A 14,969-nucleotide genomic window follows, 5' to 3' on the forward strand; every position below is an offset into this window, starting at 1 on the left:
TAAAAATGTTTTTATAAAGAAACTTAGTGTAAATATCTTAAGATTACATGAATCACAAGAAATTAGTAAATCATGTTCAGGCGTGTACAGTGCTGACACTTTAACATCGTGTCGATATTGAGCGCTCGGAGATAGCTAAAGCTCCAGGTCATCACCGATGCACTAAGCAAGACTTTGCTAATCGAATAATTTAAAAGGCTAAATCAGAATGTATGTTACGTGTTGGCTCTGTAGAGGATTCAGCTTTGTGACGCATCCTGGCAGCCATATTGGAGGTTTTTGGCAAAAGTGGCACCAAAGACCTTTTTGTCGTTGTTGCTACAAAATTGATGCAACTTTTATTTAGTAGGAAGTGATCCGTCCATCAATGAGCCATCTGATTGAGTGTTAATATCTTATAGCCCGCTAACCATAGTGTCTGTAATCACCACTGTCTGCCTGTCATCCTCACTTGCTCACTTAGCTAGTAGAAGCTAGCATTAGCATGCTAACATAGATGTTAATGTGGATGCTAGCTATTTAGCTTGCTAACAGTTAGCTTAGTTTAGGTGATCTGACTCTTTGTTATGCTCGCACTAAAATCTACAGTTCACTTCGACGAAGAACATAACTGAGCTGCTACAGCTAGCAGGTTAGCTCTTACTGGTTGGTGGTATGATTCCCGCCAAAACACTAAACCCCATATTGCTTATTTAGTTAGTTAGTGAGTGAATCGTGGATGACGTATATTTATAGGCCAACCTGAAGTTAGCATCGCACTGGTTCCCTCGACAAAAAGCCAACGAGATGTTTGCAAATGATCATGACTTTCATGATTTGTGAAGTTAATGTTAGGCTTAAAAAAACAACTACACCACAGTCGCATCACTTTACGTCACCACCGCTAAGCTAAAGGTCGATGATTGTTCGTCGTGATGACGATTAGTCTCATTTAGCATCTTGTTGGCAGCCGCCGAGTAAAAGCTTTAAAACTCACCCATTTACTGACACATTTCATGTTGAGGAACAGAACTTTACAATCTCTTCAGCTTGTGTTAACGACAGACTTTATTTCAGACATCAAACTAAAAGCGACTTTGACTTCGACTTCGAGACGAGGGAACCGGGAGCGCTACATGCTAACTCACTTCAGGGTTTCAGGACTCAAAGAGTCTCTGTGATCCAGCTGCTCCACATCTGCAAAAAGTGCTTCTACTGTGAATCTTTGAACTTTCAGTGCGTCTGAGATCCACTGAACACATGGAGGGTCGTCTCTGGGGATAACATCCTCTATCACGCTATATTTGATTCAACGTTATCGATTTATAACGTGATGTCATAAATTAAGAATACAAATCATATAAAATCCATAAAGCAGTCCTGCTCATTATAAAGCAGTGTGGCCTATAAATCTCCCAGAGATATTAAACGGAGAGCTTTATTGTCATGTTGCCCTCTTTCGTCTCTGCAATCTGCACATATGAATGCATTGTTTATTATGTTTATTATTTGCTTTTAAGCCATTTATTTATTTCCCCGGGCTGTTATATTCCCCGTCAGCACCCTGAAGCTGGACCTGTGCGAGACTACAGATTTACAGCACTAATAGTGTTTGTAGCAGTTAACACAAGCAGAATAAACCCAATTAATGAGTTTGGTTCATCATAAATAATGATTGAAGTGACCTCTGCTGATTAGAGTCAACACATCATCCTCAGATGCTGCAGAGCTGAGAGAGATATCACGTAAAACCAAGTCAGAACATCGATTGTGTGTTAAAGGAGCTAACACCAGCCTCCCCCCCCCCCCCCTCCCCCCCTCAGGTCCTTGAGGCCTGGAAGAACCTGCTGGAGGCGGCGGAGGGCCGCCGTGTGAAGCTGGTGGAGACCGGAGACAAGTTCCGCTTCTTCAGCATGGTGCGAGACTTAATGCTGTGGATGGAGGACGTCATCCGCCTGATCGAGGCCCAGGAGAAGCCCCGGTGAGGACGCACGTCTCTGAGGCTTCAGTGACGTTCATGCTGCTCACATAAACAGCTGATTTACTGCATTTCACTTGTTTTAAAGCGTGAATTTAATTATGCAAATGAAAAAATATATACAAAGTGCAATTAAAATGTTCTGTTAGTTTGATATCTTAGCGATTAAAAACATCCTGGTCTTCTTAGGGGGACATTTTGACTTCTGTTAGTTTATTTTAGTTTCTGATAGTTTATTTTATTTTAGTTCCTTTCGGGCGTTTTCAACTTACACAACTCAAATACAAATTTAAAAAATAATAAATAAACAATAATGAGTCATTACTTTTGAAATAGTCACAAAACTAGTCTCAAACTAATACTGACCGGAAAGGTTCTTCTTTCAATTTCTACAACTAAATAAAGCCTTTTCATTTTAATATGTAATTATAATTATTATTATTATTATTATTATTTTTCTAATCATTTAACCTTTTTTCTTTGTTTAAAAATGATTAAATTAAAGTTTTCAGCATACATTCCTGAGGTTGGTGTTAGAATAGACACGCATGTGATGTAACTCAAAGAATAACAACTGACAATAATAAAGTGTGTTTGTCGATATCTTAACAAACATAACAGAAAACAAAAATAACAATAAATTACACTTAAATTATGTGTTTGGATGTAGATCTGAACATTTTAACTTTACAATACATTTGGTTTTATTGTGTATTTACTATTATTAAACAAAATCTGGTTATTAATAATAATAATTAGACACATTTCTTGAGTTAATTGTCTCCTGTGTATCACTGTTATATATTAACCAGCCGAGTGTTTCCTGTTCTCACACACTTGTGTGTCTTCTGCTGGTTTTCAGAGACGTGTCGTCGGTGGAGCTGCTGATGAACAACCACCAGGGCATCAAGGCGGAAATCGACGCCCGCAACGACAGCTTCACGGCCTGCATCGAGCTGGGCAAGGCGCTGCTGGCCAGGAAGCACTACGCTTCTGAGGAGGTGCAAATACATTCATCACCACATCCTTCATATGTGAACACACTCGACCTGTTTTGATAATCGATTCAACTTTAAAATATTTTTTTTGCGGAAAAGTCAAAAAATGCTGTTTTCAGCCTCTTAAATATGAAGATTTGCTGCTTTTGTCTGTTTTATATCATATTAAAGTGAATATCTTTGAAGTTTTTGACTGACAAAACTATTTTCCGACATTTTATAGACCAAACCATTAATCTAACTATAATCAATCAATCAAACTTTATTTATACAGCACCTTTCGAACAAATCAAATGCACATGTTAATAAAATAAAATAGAATAAAACAAGTCAGTAAAGTGTTATATATTTGTAATCTGCTGATTTTATTCCACTTTTAAATCCTCTCTTAAAATGTTTTCTGTTCTCAGATTAAAGAAAAGTTGTTACAGTTGACGGACAAGAGGAAAGACATGATTGACAAGTGGGAGGACAGATGGGAGTGGCTGAGACTGGGTAAAGACTTTCATCCACGTTATTATTCAGCCACAGAAATGAGCGGAGTAAATGTGCTTTAACGTTGGACATGTGTGTGTTCAGTCCTGGAGGTGCACCAGTTCTCCCGGGACGCCGGTGTGGCCGAGGCGTGGCTGCAGGGTCAGGACCCGTACCTGTCCAGCAGGGAGATCGGCCAGAACGTGGACGAGGTGGAGAAACTCATCAAACGCCACGAGGCCTTCGAGAAGTCGGCCGCCACCTGGGAGGAACGCTTCTCCGCTCTGGAGAGGCTGACCACGGTGAGACACTCACACTCCATGGAGACGTTTTAAAAGGCGCTGATAAAGGAACTTGTTCACATTCGTACCCTAAAGCATGATAATGATTATTTTATATTTTGCATTAATTAATGGGAATATGTTCTTACAGCCAATGAGAGAAATCTTTAAATGACTCGTACGACAGGACTCGTTAAATCTCTTTGTACCTAATAACAAAGAAAGAAATGAAGGAATCTGTCGTAGTGTTTGTTGAGGCTCAAAGTGTCTGTGTGTGCAGATGGAGTTATTGGAAGTGAGAAGAATGCAAGAGGAAGAAGAGAAGAGGAGACATCCCCCGCCCACCGAGGCTCAGTCCGGCGACGCTGCAGCTCAGCACAGGTGGGAGTGTGTGTGTGTGTGTGTGTGTGTGTGTGTGTGTGTGTGTGTGTGTGTGTGTGTGTCGACTGTGTGGTTTTTCTCAGTTATTTACTGCAAACACCTTTTGTGATAATGGACATATTAAGAGATCCACGGAGCTCACACGGGTTCATCACCCAGCTGTGTGGATTCTGATTACAAGCTGTTGCTTCTTTGTTTGCAATTTTATTCTCTGCCAAAATACTCAGGATTCAGCTTTTAGGACCGAATTATTTCAATATTGAAGTGTTTGTAGGATTTATATAAATGATATTTATTCCTGAACGTAAACGGTGGTGTCATCGGCATAGTGACAAATACGGAAATAAAAGTAAACGTAAATAACAGACAAAATATAAGTTATTCATTATTCAATGATGACAAATCAAGATAAACATTGTAGTACTGTCCTTAATATATTCAGATACATTATGTCTTACTCTTATTGTCTTAAAGTAAAGGATTTTTAAGCTGCTTTAAGTTTAGTTTGATCATTAACACTTTGCATTATTCGACTGTTATTACTCGATCTGTGAATTGTTCAAATTACATTTTGCTATACATAATATCTCCCTGCAGGTTTGTATTTGACCGAAGAGTGTGTCTCACTCTTTGTGTTCTTTGTGTGTTTGCAGGGAGGGTGAGCCGGCGTCTCAGAACGGGCTGCCGTCAGATCAGGAGTCTCCCAGGGTTAGTTACCGCTCGCCTGCATACCAGCAATACAGCAGCACCCTGCAGAACCGCAGGGCCACCGCAGCACCCTGACACACACACACACACACACACACACACACACACTTTGTGCTCATACAGAAATTCTTCACCGAGTGTGTTGTGTCCCTCGTCCTCACACACTCCTGGGATCCGCACATTAATATAATTCTGTATTTATCACTTCAGCATTTATTGTTTGCTTCTCCTCCTTACTGATTAATATTCTTATTTTATAAGTGTAATATGTTTAACTTTAAAGCGTAATTCTATCGTTGTTTTGAGATATTAGTATAATTACTTACTTTTAATTATCTCTTTGGTAAGAGGAACAGGAAGCAATGGGACTGATGGAAAATGTAGTTTTAATTTGGAGACAGTCCAACACTAAGAGTAGCTCATGTGAAAGGACCAATCAGCCTCAATAGCAGTAATTTAATGAGAACATTTTGGTTATTAAAAGACGTTTTAAGCTACAGTTCACCTGCAGCCTGTTTGTCCACCTGGATCCTCCTTCTCATCCCTCTGCTGTTCCTGTCAAAGAAGAGAGGAAGAAATCAAACTATATAAAACATGAATGTCGTGTCTTGTCACGACTTAAAGCTTTCTGAAGACACACTTTCAGGTCTGTACTTTTACTGTTAAATTACATTTTGCACAGGAGCAAGAACATCCTAAATTTAGCATAATCAGGGAGCTCGTAATTCCTCTTTAATGGGACAAAAATTTCAAAATAACTAGCAGGACACACATGAGAAGTTACATTAACTATTGAGACATCGTTTTCCAAGAGAATTGTTATTTTAATATAACTCTGTTGGGAGAGAAGTTGGTAGTTTTTCCTTTCAATACAGCAACAGTCTTTTAGCAGCAACTAGTGGCTGTTAGAGGGACTGCAGCCTAAAACACTTTAATCTGTTATTTTCATTGGAAGGCATTTGTTAGAAATCGTCTTTGATTGCAAGGTGTTGCTCTTATGTTTGTGTTTGTGTTTAGATTTAGTGCTAAACATCTGTTAAAATGCTTAATGCAGCTAAAACATGTAAAGGAAGTCACAGATCCAGGTGGACACAGGCTATGAAGAAGGTTCTTACTAGAAAGAACTGTAAGGAAACTAAGTAAAGAACTATTTACTTCTTAAGCAGGTTAGGTAGATGATGTCTTTCATCTCTGTAGTGTCCCCTTTCAGTTTGTTGATTCAACACCTTTCTACGGGGGAAACCATTTACTTTTAATCATATTTCTCAAGCAATATACTTTTTGCTCATTTCCTTAAACTGAACTTATATTCCTTTTTGTATCATTTCATTAAATTAAAAATGTACTAGATAAACTGCAATGAAACTTATAATCATGCTACAATATGGTGCTGTACACTTTAAACCAAACAGAGTGTCATTACTGTAAGTGAAATACACAAAAGGTCATGTTAGTGAAGAAGTACAAATCCCCCCTTTGGTGTGAGTGTGTCTGAGTAAGTGGTGAATGGGACCACAAAACACACACACACACACACACACACACACACACACACAACACAAGCCACACCTGGGTTTCTATCCACCCCCCCTCATTTTTCCTTCCCCTCCTCCCTTCTGCCCTCTGTCTCTCAGCTCGACTCTCCTGTTCATCCTCTCCCCTCAACTCTTAATGTTACTGCTTCTTTACCTCGTCATTTATAAACTCACCCTCTGGAATATGAACACCTGAGAAGTGCACCAACAACACACAGAGTGAATGTTAAAGTCTCACAGGGATTTACAAATATGTTGATCAGTTCAAGTTTTGTGGGCATTTGTAGGATTTATATAAATGATATTTATTCCTGAACGTAAATGGTGGTGTCATCGGCATAGTGACAAATACGGAAATAAAAGTAAACGTAAAATAACAGACAAAATATAAGTTATTCATTATTCAATGATGACAAATCAAGATAAACATTGTAGTACTGTCCTTAATATATTCAGATACATTATGTCTTACTCTTATGTCTTAAAGTAAAGGATTTTAAGCTGCTTTAAGTTTAATTTGATCATTAACACTTTGCATTATTCAACTGTTATTACTCGATCTGTGACTTGTTCATAATGAAATCAATCACAGATTTATAAAGACTTGAAACGCTACTTTATACTGTTTTTGAGAGAGAATCATTTTCTAAAGTAATATTTTACGACAGATGAACGTTTATAATAAAAACTACAAAAAAAACTATTCTGTAGAAATGTACTGAAAAACAAAACTCTTATTGTATCTATATTATATATATATATATATATATATATATTATATATATATATATATATATATATATATATATATATATTATTATCTACCTGCCGCAGGTGTGTCTACATCCAACAGCCCAGATTCACCATTTTCATATGTTTGTAGTTTTCATAGAGTGCAGTGTGTGTACCACCATGTTCCCATCACACTCTATGTAAAGCACCATTCAGTTAACAGTTCATGCATTTCTTCACGTACAGCAGCTCTGCATGGGATTAACTCATAGTTAACTATCTCTTATGGAAGTTGTATAAACATTGTGAGGAAATATCTAAATGTTTAACAATTGGGAAAAGCGATTAAAAAACATTTCACATGAAGATAATGATATTATATAAAAAAATACAAAATATATATAAATAAAATAGTACGCATACGCCTCTTTTAACTTAATTAACTACTGTTTAGTAAAAAACAAACATTTTCATTCCACGTTCATACATAATATTTGAATCCATCTTCAAAATCATTCCACAACTTATAAGCATTTATAAAAAACACAGTGTTTGTGTGTGTGTGTGTGTGTGTGTGTGTGTGTGTGTGTGTGTGTGTGTGTGTGTGTGTGTTCCTTCTCCATCCTCCACATTAGATTGACTCAGTTAAGATCTCGTGTCACTGTGTATCCATTATTATGTTTCCATTGTTGCCTGTTGTAACTTCTCCTCCTGGTTTCTGTTGCATGTCCAACCAGCTCCTTCATGGTTCCCTGACTAACACACACCCCCAATAAACCCTGTCAGAACCAATCAGAGCCCTCAGACCCGTCCTGGTGTGTCTGTCATTGTTCTTTATGTGTGTCCATATCCAGCGGGTTCTGTTGTTGCACGCTGTCACCATCATGAGCAGTTCTGCTGAGTCCATGTTGTATTTCCTCATCTCATGTTCTTCACCCATTTTCATCCTGGGTCTTTATTTTTAATACGTGTATATATTCCTTGGTTTGCATAGTAGCTGCTTTCATTAAAGGAAAGTTCAAATAATGATGAGAAAAATAAAGTAACTTGCATCACTAGACATCTTAGGAACAGGAAGTGAAACTGTTGTATGTTACAGAAGAATACTCACGACATACACTTATAAATATCCGGTTCTGATGAGTTCTATCATTGAAGACATACATGATGCTTTGATATTCGATAGTTTAGTCCAGAAAAATAATTGTAGAAAATGCCTGTAAAATCAACTTTTCTTTGGCAGATGTGTCGATGTCTCGTTCTGCAGTAGAACCGTGTTCACGCCGACACGTACTCGCCTCAGTTCAGAGTCTCACACCAGAAGAGCTCATTGTAAGAGAAGAACTCACTGTTGCTGGTGTTCTACAGACTTTTGCATTATCTCAATAGAACTGCTCAGAGTTGGTAAAAAACTTCTTCAGTTCCTCAAACTGGTTCAGACTTTAACCGTCTTTCAATAAGAGGATTAGTTCAACGTTCAACGAGCCATTTAAAGAACCTGCTAACGGTCCGACCCTCCGATCAGCTGTCAGGGAACCGCTCTAAATCAAAGCTCCCCAGGATTGGTCCAGATCTTGCAGCCCTTCAGTTAAAGCTCCCAGGATTGGTCCAGCCTCTGAACTGGTCTCAAAAACAGCGCCCCTCATTGGTCCCGCCCTGGAAGAGCTCAGTAACAGGGTAATAAGCATCCGGTTGGAGTGGGTGTGGTGTGGAAAATAAACTCTGTTTTGATACTAGGCCATCGCATCGTCCCCTCACAAATAATGATGCCCAGTAATAACTTCCAAGCAATCTTGTGGATAATTGTTTGAGCTTGTTTTGTGTGTTTTCCAATCTGCCAGCTTCTCTCGTGCGTCTGCACCACCGTCCTGTGATTTACTGTGCATGTTAATCAGTGCATGATCAGTGTCTTCCTCCCTGTGCTGATGTTCAATGCAGATGTTTTCTAATCAGAACTGGAGTCCAGCGCTGAACTCGTTTAATCACACGCTAAAAACCAGCTTTTAAAATGCTTTAATAACGCTGAGTCAGCAGATGTTTAGGATTCAGCTGCTTTGGTTTTGAGAGATTTCTTTTGTTTAGTTTCCTGAATTTGGAAACTTTAAGCTCGACTTTATGAAATCCAACAAGATTTTAATTGACTAGAAGTTAAGTCTTTAAACTTTAAACATTTTAACAAAATATTATTTGTCTTTCGTTGCCGTGACGTGAAGAATTCAACCAGGAAAGTTTCTCTTTTACTCGAGACGTAATCAGAGGAGTGTTCTCATTATCGATGAATCTGCTGCTTCTCTTCTCGATTACTTCATAATAGTTTTGTTTATAACGCGTCAAAACATTCAACGTTTGTAAGAACCAGAATGCATCTGTCGGTGCAGGTTCAGTGATTCTGCTCTGCATGCTGCGAGCTCTTTAATCTCATTTACAAAGATTTAAAACAATAAAAGTGAGTGAGACGTATCCGTGCACGCTCCTCTAACTCTGTTCTCTTGTTTTCAGGATGGGAACGCCGAAGGTGTGGAGGTGGTGAACGGGGTGTGCTGAGCCCAGCCCCGCGGGGTCTCCCGGGGCATCTCGCAAGGGCAAGGCCAGCCAGGCGGCGACCCCTGCCGGCCAAAACCCAACAGGACGCTCCCACGTCCCAACTGGAGGGCTTCCTGCACCGCAAACATGAGTGGAGGGACATAACAAGAAGGCTTCAAGCAGGTAGGACGCTTCTGGAAAATCTGAATTTATTTGTGTGTGTGTGTGTGTGTGTGTGTGTGTGTGTGTGTGTGTGTGTGGTGTGTGGTGTGTGTGTGTGTGTGTGTGTGTGTGTGTGTGTGTGTGGTGTGTGTGTGTGTGTTCCCGTGCTTCTCTTGCAGTGATTACGTCCGATGCTGATATGAATACATGATGTGTCTGCAGGTCGTGGCACAATGTGTGCTGCGTGATCAACCAGCAGGAGGATGGGCTTCTACAAGGACCAGAAGAGCGCCGCTCAGGGGATTCCCCTACCACAGCGAGATTCCCGTCAGCCTGAAGGACGCCCGCCTGCGAGGGTGGCGCTGGAATACAAGAAGAAGAAACATGTCTTCAAGCTCAAGTGAGCGTCCTGATAAGTGATGACGAGCCAACATGTGGAGCGTCGGTCTCTTAAAGATACGACTCCAGAGGGATTTCAAACATTTGTATTCTTATTATTTATTTGTACATTCACAGATATAAAACAAATGATATAAAAGATATCGGGTTGTGTTTTAGGATCGCAAATATAAGCAAGTTAAGAACAAAGATGCTCGTTCACTGCAGAGTTTCCTTCAGTATCAAAGTGAGCCGGTCGTCAGAACATCTTCAGAACATCTTCAGAACATCTTCAGAACGCTGTGAACAGAAGCTGCTGTGGCTAACCCTTCCTGTTTACATCCCTACATTATAAGGACCGCCTGTAGACCGCTTTATAATAGAATTTATTATTATTATTCTTACCTGTAGACAGAAGAGGGACTGATGGAGCGTCAGACTTCAACACATTTGGAGAGCAGCACAATATTAGCAGTAATTCATGTTTTGGCCACTTTTCTGGACAGAAAGCTTCTTTAACAACATCTGAGACTGAAGCTCCCCAGGGCAGTAGATGTTAGTGCAGCTGCAGGGATGGGGAGCGCTGCAGCTGCACAGCATCATTTACATCCTCCAGAGGGAGATATTAAATGAATGGTGTGTATTCAGTGATTATTATTAATGCATCCTCTAACGTCTGCAGGATTACTGACGGCAACGAGTATCTCTTCCAAGCCAAAGATGACGTGAGTTATCTTTTACGTGTTATATTTTAGTGTCATCACTTTTTAACCCTGATTTATTATTTTACTTTAATTTATTATTATCATTTAAATGTATTTTATTTAATTGTTTGGAAATGTATTATTATATTTGTATATACTTTATTATATTTTATTCATACATTTATTGCGTCCTCCAGGAGGAGATGAACACGTGGATCTCGGCGATCTCGACCGCCATGTCAGGGACAAGTCGGAGGTCACGCCCAGCAGCCACAGCACTCCCGCCCCCGCCGCACGCAGACGCTGCCGGCCTCCGTCGCTACGGTGGCGGCGACGGCGTCCGAGTCCAGCAGCCCGGGGAAACGAGAGAAGGACAAAGAGAAACGCTTCAGTCTGTTCAGCAAGAAGAAGTAGACCCCCCCCCGGTGCTGTTTGGGGACGCTCCTCATTATCGATCCTTCGCCGCTCAAATATTCGTAGAAGATGTTCGTGTCAATCATTTAGAGTCGTAGCAACGGATTCAGGTGGCCGGTGGGAACCCGCTTCTATTAACACGTGATTGATCGGAACTCTTCCTGCGGCCGTCGCTTTGTCAAATAAAATCCCAAACAGCGTCACTTCCTCCTTTTCTTTCTTCCTCCTCTTCTCTCCTCTTCCTCCTCTTCCTCTCTCAACGCGTGACTCCAGCATGCAAGCTCCGAGCCACACCCCTCCACTCCGTGCCTCGACCGTCCGGCTCAGAGCAGCTGCTTCCTCTTCACCTTGTTCTGTGAGAGGAAATACAAACTGAGTTTCAAGGCTTCAGCAGCTGCTGCAGATACAACAGCATCCAGAGGGCTCCCACATTGTTCCTGTTCTCTTCTTCTTCTTCTTGTTTGTTTTCTATCTAGCTGTTTCTCTTCTTCTCTGCTCTCTCGTCGCTCCGGCTTCACGCTGTGCAGCATTGTCCCCCGTTCCGTTTGTTGTTGTCTGAGGGAAGTTGTAGGTAGTTCCTGTTCGGGTCCATCCTCAGTTTTTGCGAGGCCTTGTCTTTGCAAGATGACGTGTATCCCTCTGTCGTGGGGAACACAGCGGGACCACAGCGGGTAAACCTCTGGAATTACACCTCTCGCATCTTCTGCAACTCGAGCTGAAAGTGAAAGTGAAAATGCAATTCAGCAGCGCACTAACACGCACTGAATAATTCTGCTTTTCTGTTGGTTAAATGTGCAATAAACCCGCGAAAAGCTAATATTGTCATTATGCTCCGTCGCGTCCCGGTGCTGTCTAATTCCTGCAGCTCCAGAGAGAAGCGGCTGTAATTCGGAGCGTTACCCTGCGGTGCTTTGAACTGTGTGTATACTTGTGTATAACAAACTGTTAAAAGAATAAACCTGTGTTTAATTTCACCTATATTTACTACTATAAGACCCACCGACCGCTATCAGCTTTCTTTACCTAACGATATGAACACGTAATAATCTGAAGGAGCGAATAACTAAGACCAGTGAGAATGTTTGTTAACGCAAACTTTCAATCCAATAGGTTTATTTTCTACATTTCTTACATTCTTTCTCCTCCCTTAGTTACTTGAATATGTTTTAGTTTCCTCCCTTACAGTATTTTCTGTTCCACACTTAAGCTAAGTCTAAGGTTTGTGTAGTCTGGAGACTAGGCGTATTATAAACACTAAAATTACTTTAAGCTTTGCTGTTAAGTGGACAAGTTGGTTCTTAAAGTCTTTACTGGAAGTGATGTCGCACAATAATGGTCGCTTGCTTGTTGGCTTCAGCGCTTTCTTCTTTTTTTTGGGACTTTTGCCCGCCAATGAAGTGAAATCTGTTACTTGTTGGGTTGTTCTGTAAAGTGGAAGTTCTTTAATGACAAAATGAGCAGAAGAGAATCACGCCTGGGATTTGTTCGCCACGATAACTTTTAAGGACAGAGTTGTGACTTTTAATGATGCTTTTGAAACCTCCTGCTGTCGCATGTTATCTGTGAAGTAGCACGTTGTTTACCTCGCGTGCTAAAACTGAGACTTAACTTGTTATTTTGCAGAGTAGCACCTCCACAAATCAAATCTTTGAGTTTTAAAACATTACATTTGAGCTGTTTGGAGGATGTAGGACATTGATCAGTGCTCTGGCTGTTCTACGATTTAATAATCGTGTAAATGTAAAGATACTATTCTACAGAAACATTTGCCACACTTTGCTGAATCAGCTGTCGACGAGGTGCGTTTACATTTCAAACCAAATCAAACTGTTTGATTAAAGCTCACATTTATTTTGTGCTCACTTGTAATTTTGTCATTAATTAACTTCCGTACAAAAACAGGAAAAGTGGAAGTGAAACGTCAGGAATGAGCCCGAGTGTGACAGGTGGGTGCGTTTGTTTTCCACAGCTTGCGGTGGAGTTAGTGGAACACCTGAAAGTAACTGAAACTCTTCACTCGGTGATCGATCTTGTTCTTTTGTGTTTTTTTGCTACATTCTCTGGCAATTTGATAAATATAGTGTGCATTCCTCTGTCACTGTAATCATAGTAACGAGATATCTCTTCATATTGCACATTCAATGATGTCACAGTGGGGGCGGGCGGGTGGGTGGGTGGGGGTGGGCGATGCCGGGGGTTTGTAGGTGAGGTGTAGTGTGTGATGTGGACCAGGGGTCACTGCTAGTTGGATCTGCACCTGTAGACTTCTCCCCGTCTCTGTTACATATGTGCAAATTAAAATGCTTTTAAAATGAACCAAAGTGTTTGTTTCCTGGTGTGTGTGTGTGTGTGTGTGTGTGTGTGAGAGAGAGAGTACAGAAGCCCTGAAAGGCCATTTTCTAAGTCTGCTGTGAAACGTGGAGAGAAAACAGTTTTACATGAAATGAATAGTTTAAACTTCTCCAGGACTCTAAACAAACGTGCATATAATGTGTGTTAGTTACGTAACATCACTGTCATGTCTTTCTTAAAACACCACAGAATTACCTAATTACTAGGGCTGTTAAATTAGTGCCTTCATTTTGATTAATTAATCACAAAGCATGTGATTAATTAGTTTCATTTCTTTAATGGCTTGACAGCCCGAATAATAAGTAACAAAGAAAAAACAAAAAACTATTAATCACCTGCGAAACCTTTTATTATGTTTCACAGATGGAAAAACTAAATTAAGGAACTTAGAAAGATTATCTTCTATCTGTGTTCACTTTTGATCAAGTCATAAACACTGGAGAGGAAACAGTGATCAGACTAATGGATCACCAGAATGTTCTTTATTATTTGGCGCCTCAGAGCTTCCGTACAGAAACGTTGCACCTGAAGATGCGAGCGTGCAGAACAAGGATTAATGTAAACAACAACATCATGACATGTAACACAGGCTGCAGTGTTATAAACTAACTGAATGTCTGTTATCTCTTCACACACGTGTGAATTAAAGAACACACTGAAACACGACAAACACTCTGCAGCAGAACAACGTGCTCCGTGCACACATCGTTTTCTGAGTTCAGCCCGAAGCAAAGGACACTGCAGGGATTACTCTGGATTACAAACACAGGGATGAATTCAAACTGCACTCTGCTGTTACTGTCTCTTTAAGAGGAACTTTGTTTATAAACCTCATTTATCTCATTTAAAAACATTCATTTCACTGATGTTCAGGCTTTTAATGAAAAGGGACAAGTTATAGTTTTATTTACTTTTTATATTGGTTAAAACTTTCACTATTTCATAATAACATGTAATAATCAGGTTTGCACTTTGTTTTATAGATGCTTGTGTTTCTTGTATTTTGTATTTCAATTACATCTAGATCTAGATAGACATTTAGATAAAAACCACGACGTGTATTCGAGGGTTTAAACACTGAAATAACATTTTGACAACTTTAAACTGTTTTATAATAATATTTCAAGTGATTAAAAAGTAAAAGTACAATATTTAGTACAAGTTTAAAGTAGCAGAAATGTAAAAAGTACTTTAAAACTACACAGGATCTCTAAAGACGTTAATGAAAGTGTTTTTCTTGTCAGGCGCGAGCGGACCTCAGTGTGTTGTCAGTGTTAGGAATCCTCCCACTCACAGGTGTTTGCAGCTCTGTTGATACGATTATTACATATTATATAAAATGACATCCGCCCACACACTCGTTCCAGCCG

At 40.0% G+C, this 14,969-nt stretch overlaps 2 protein-coding genes across 2 annotated transcripts in view; both read left to right on the forward strand.

Moving 5' to 3' along the window:
• LOC115019659 (spectrin, beta, non-erythrocytic 1) overlaps nucleotides 1–11,247 on the forward strand; it is an 80,184-nt gene extending 68,937 nt beyond the window's left edge. Inside the window, 18 exon segments of the mRNA XM_029449120.1 lie at nucleotides 1,803–1,960; nucleotides 2,820–2,958; nucleotides 3,366–3,450; nucleotides 3,535–3,731; nucleotides 3,991–4,091; nucleotides 4,745–4,799; nucleotides 9,566–9,606; nucleotides 9,608–9,671; nucleotides 9,673–9,742; nucleotides 9,745–9,772; nucleotides 9,974–10,013; nucleotides 10,015–10,056; nucleotides 10,058–10,096; nucleotides 10,099–10,151; nucleotides 10,812–10,854; nucleotides 11,031–11,075; nucleotides 11,078–11,120; nucleotides 11,123–11,247. Coding sequence (XP_029304980.1) covers nucleotides 1,803–1,960; nucleotides 2,820–2,958; nucleotides 3,366–3,450; nucleotides 3,535–3,731; nucleotides 3,991–4,091; nucleotides 4,745–4,799; nucleotides 9,566–9,606; nucleotides 9,608–9,671; nucleotides 9,673–9,742; nucleotides 9,745–9,772; nucleotides 9,974–10,013; nucleotides 10,015–10,056; nucleotides 10,058–10,096; nucleotides 10,099–10,151; nucleotides 10,812–10,854; nucleotides 11,031–11,075; nucleotides 11,078–11,120; nucleotides 11,123–11,247 — 1,368 coding nt within the window.
• Nucleotides 11,248–11,521: 274 nt separating this feature from the next.
• LOC115020316 (echinoderm microtubule-associated protein-like 6) overlaps nucleotides 11,522–14,969 on the forward strand; it is a 43,335-nt gene continuing 39,887 nt past the window's right edge. Inside the window, 1 exon segment of the mRNA XM_029450270.1 lies at nucleotides 11,522–11,602. Within this exon segment, the coding sequence (XP_029306130.1) occupies nucleotides 11,522–11,602 (81 nt within the window).

This window comes from Cottoperca gobio, chromosome 15 (assembly GCF_900634415.1).
Source record: "Cottoperca gobio chromosome 15, fCotGob3.1, whole genome shotgun sequence".
In the NCBI taxonomy this organism is placed as follows: Eukaryota; Metazoa; Chordata; class Actinopteri; order Perciformes; family Bovichtidae; genus Cottoperca; species Cottoperca gobio.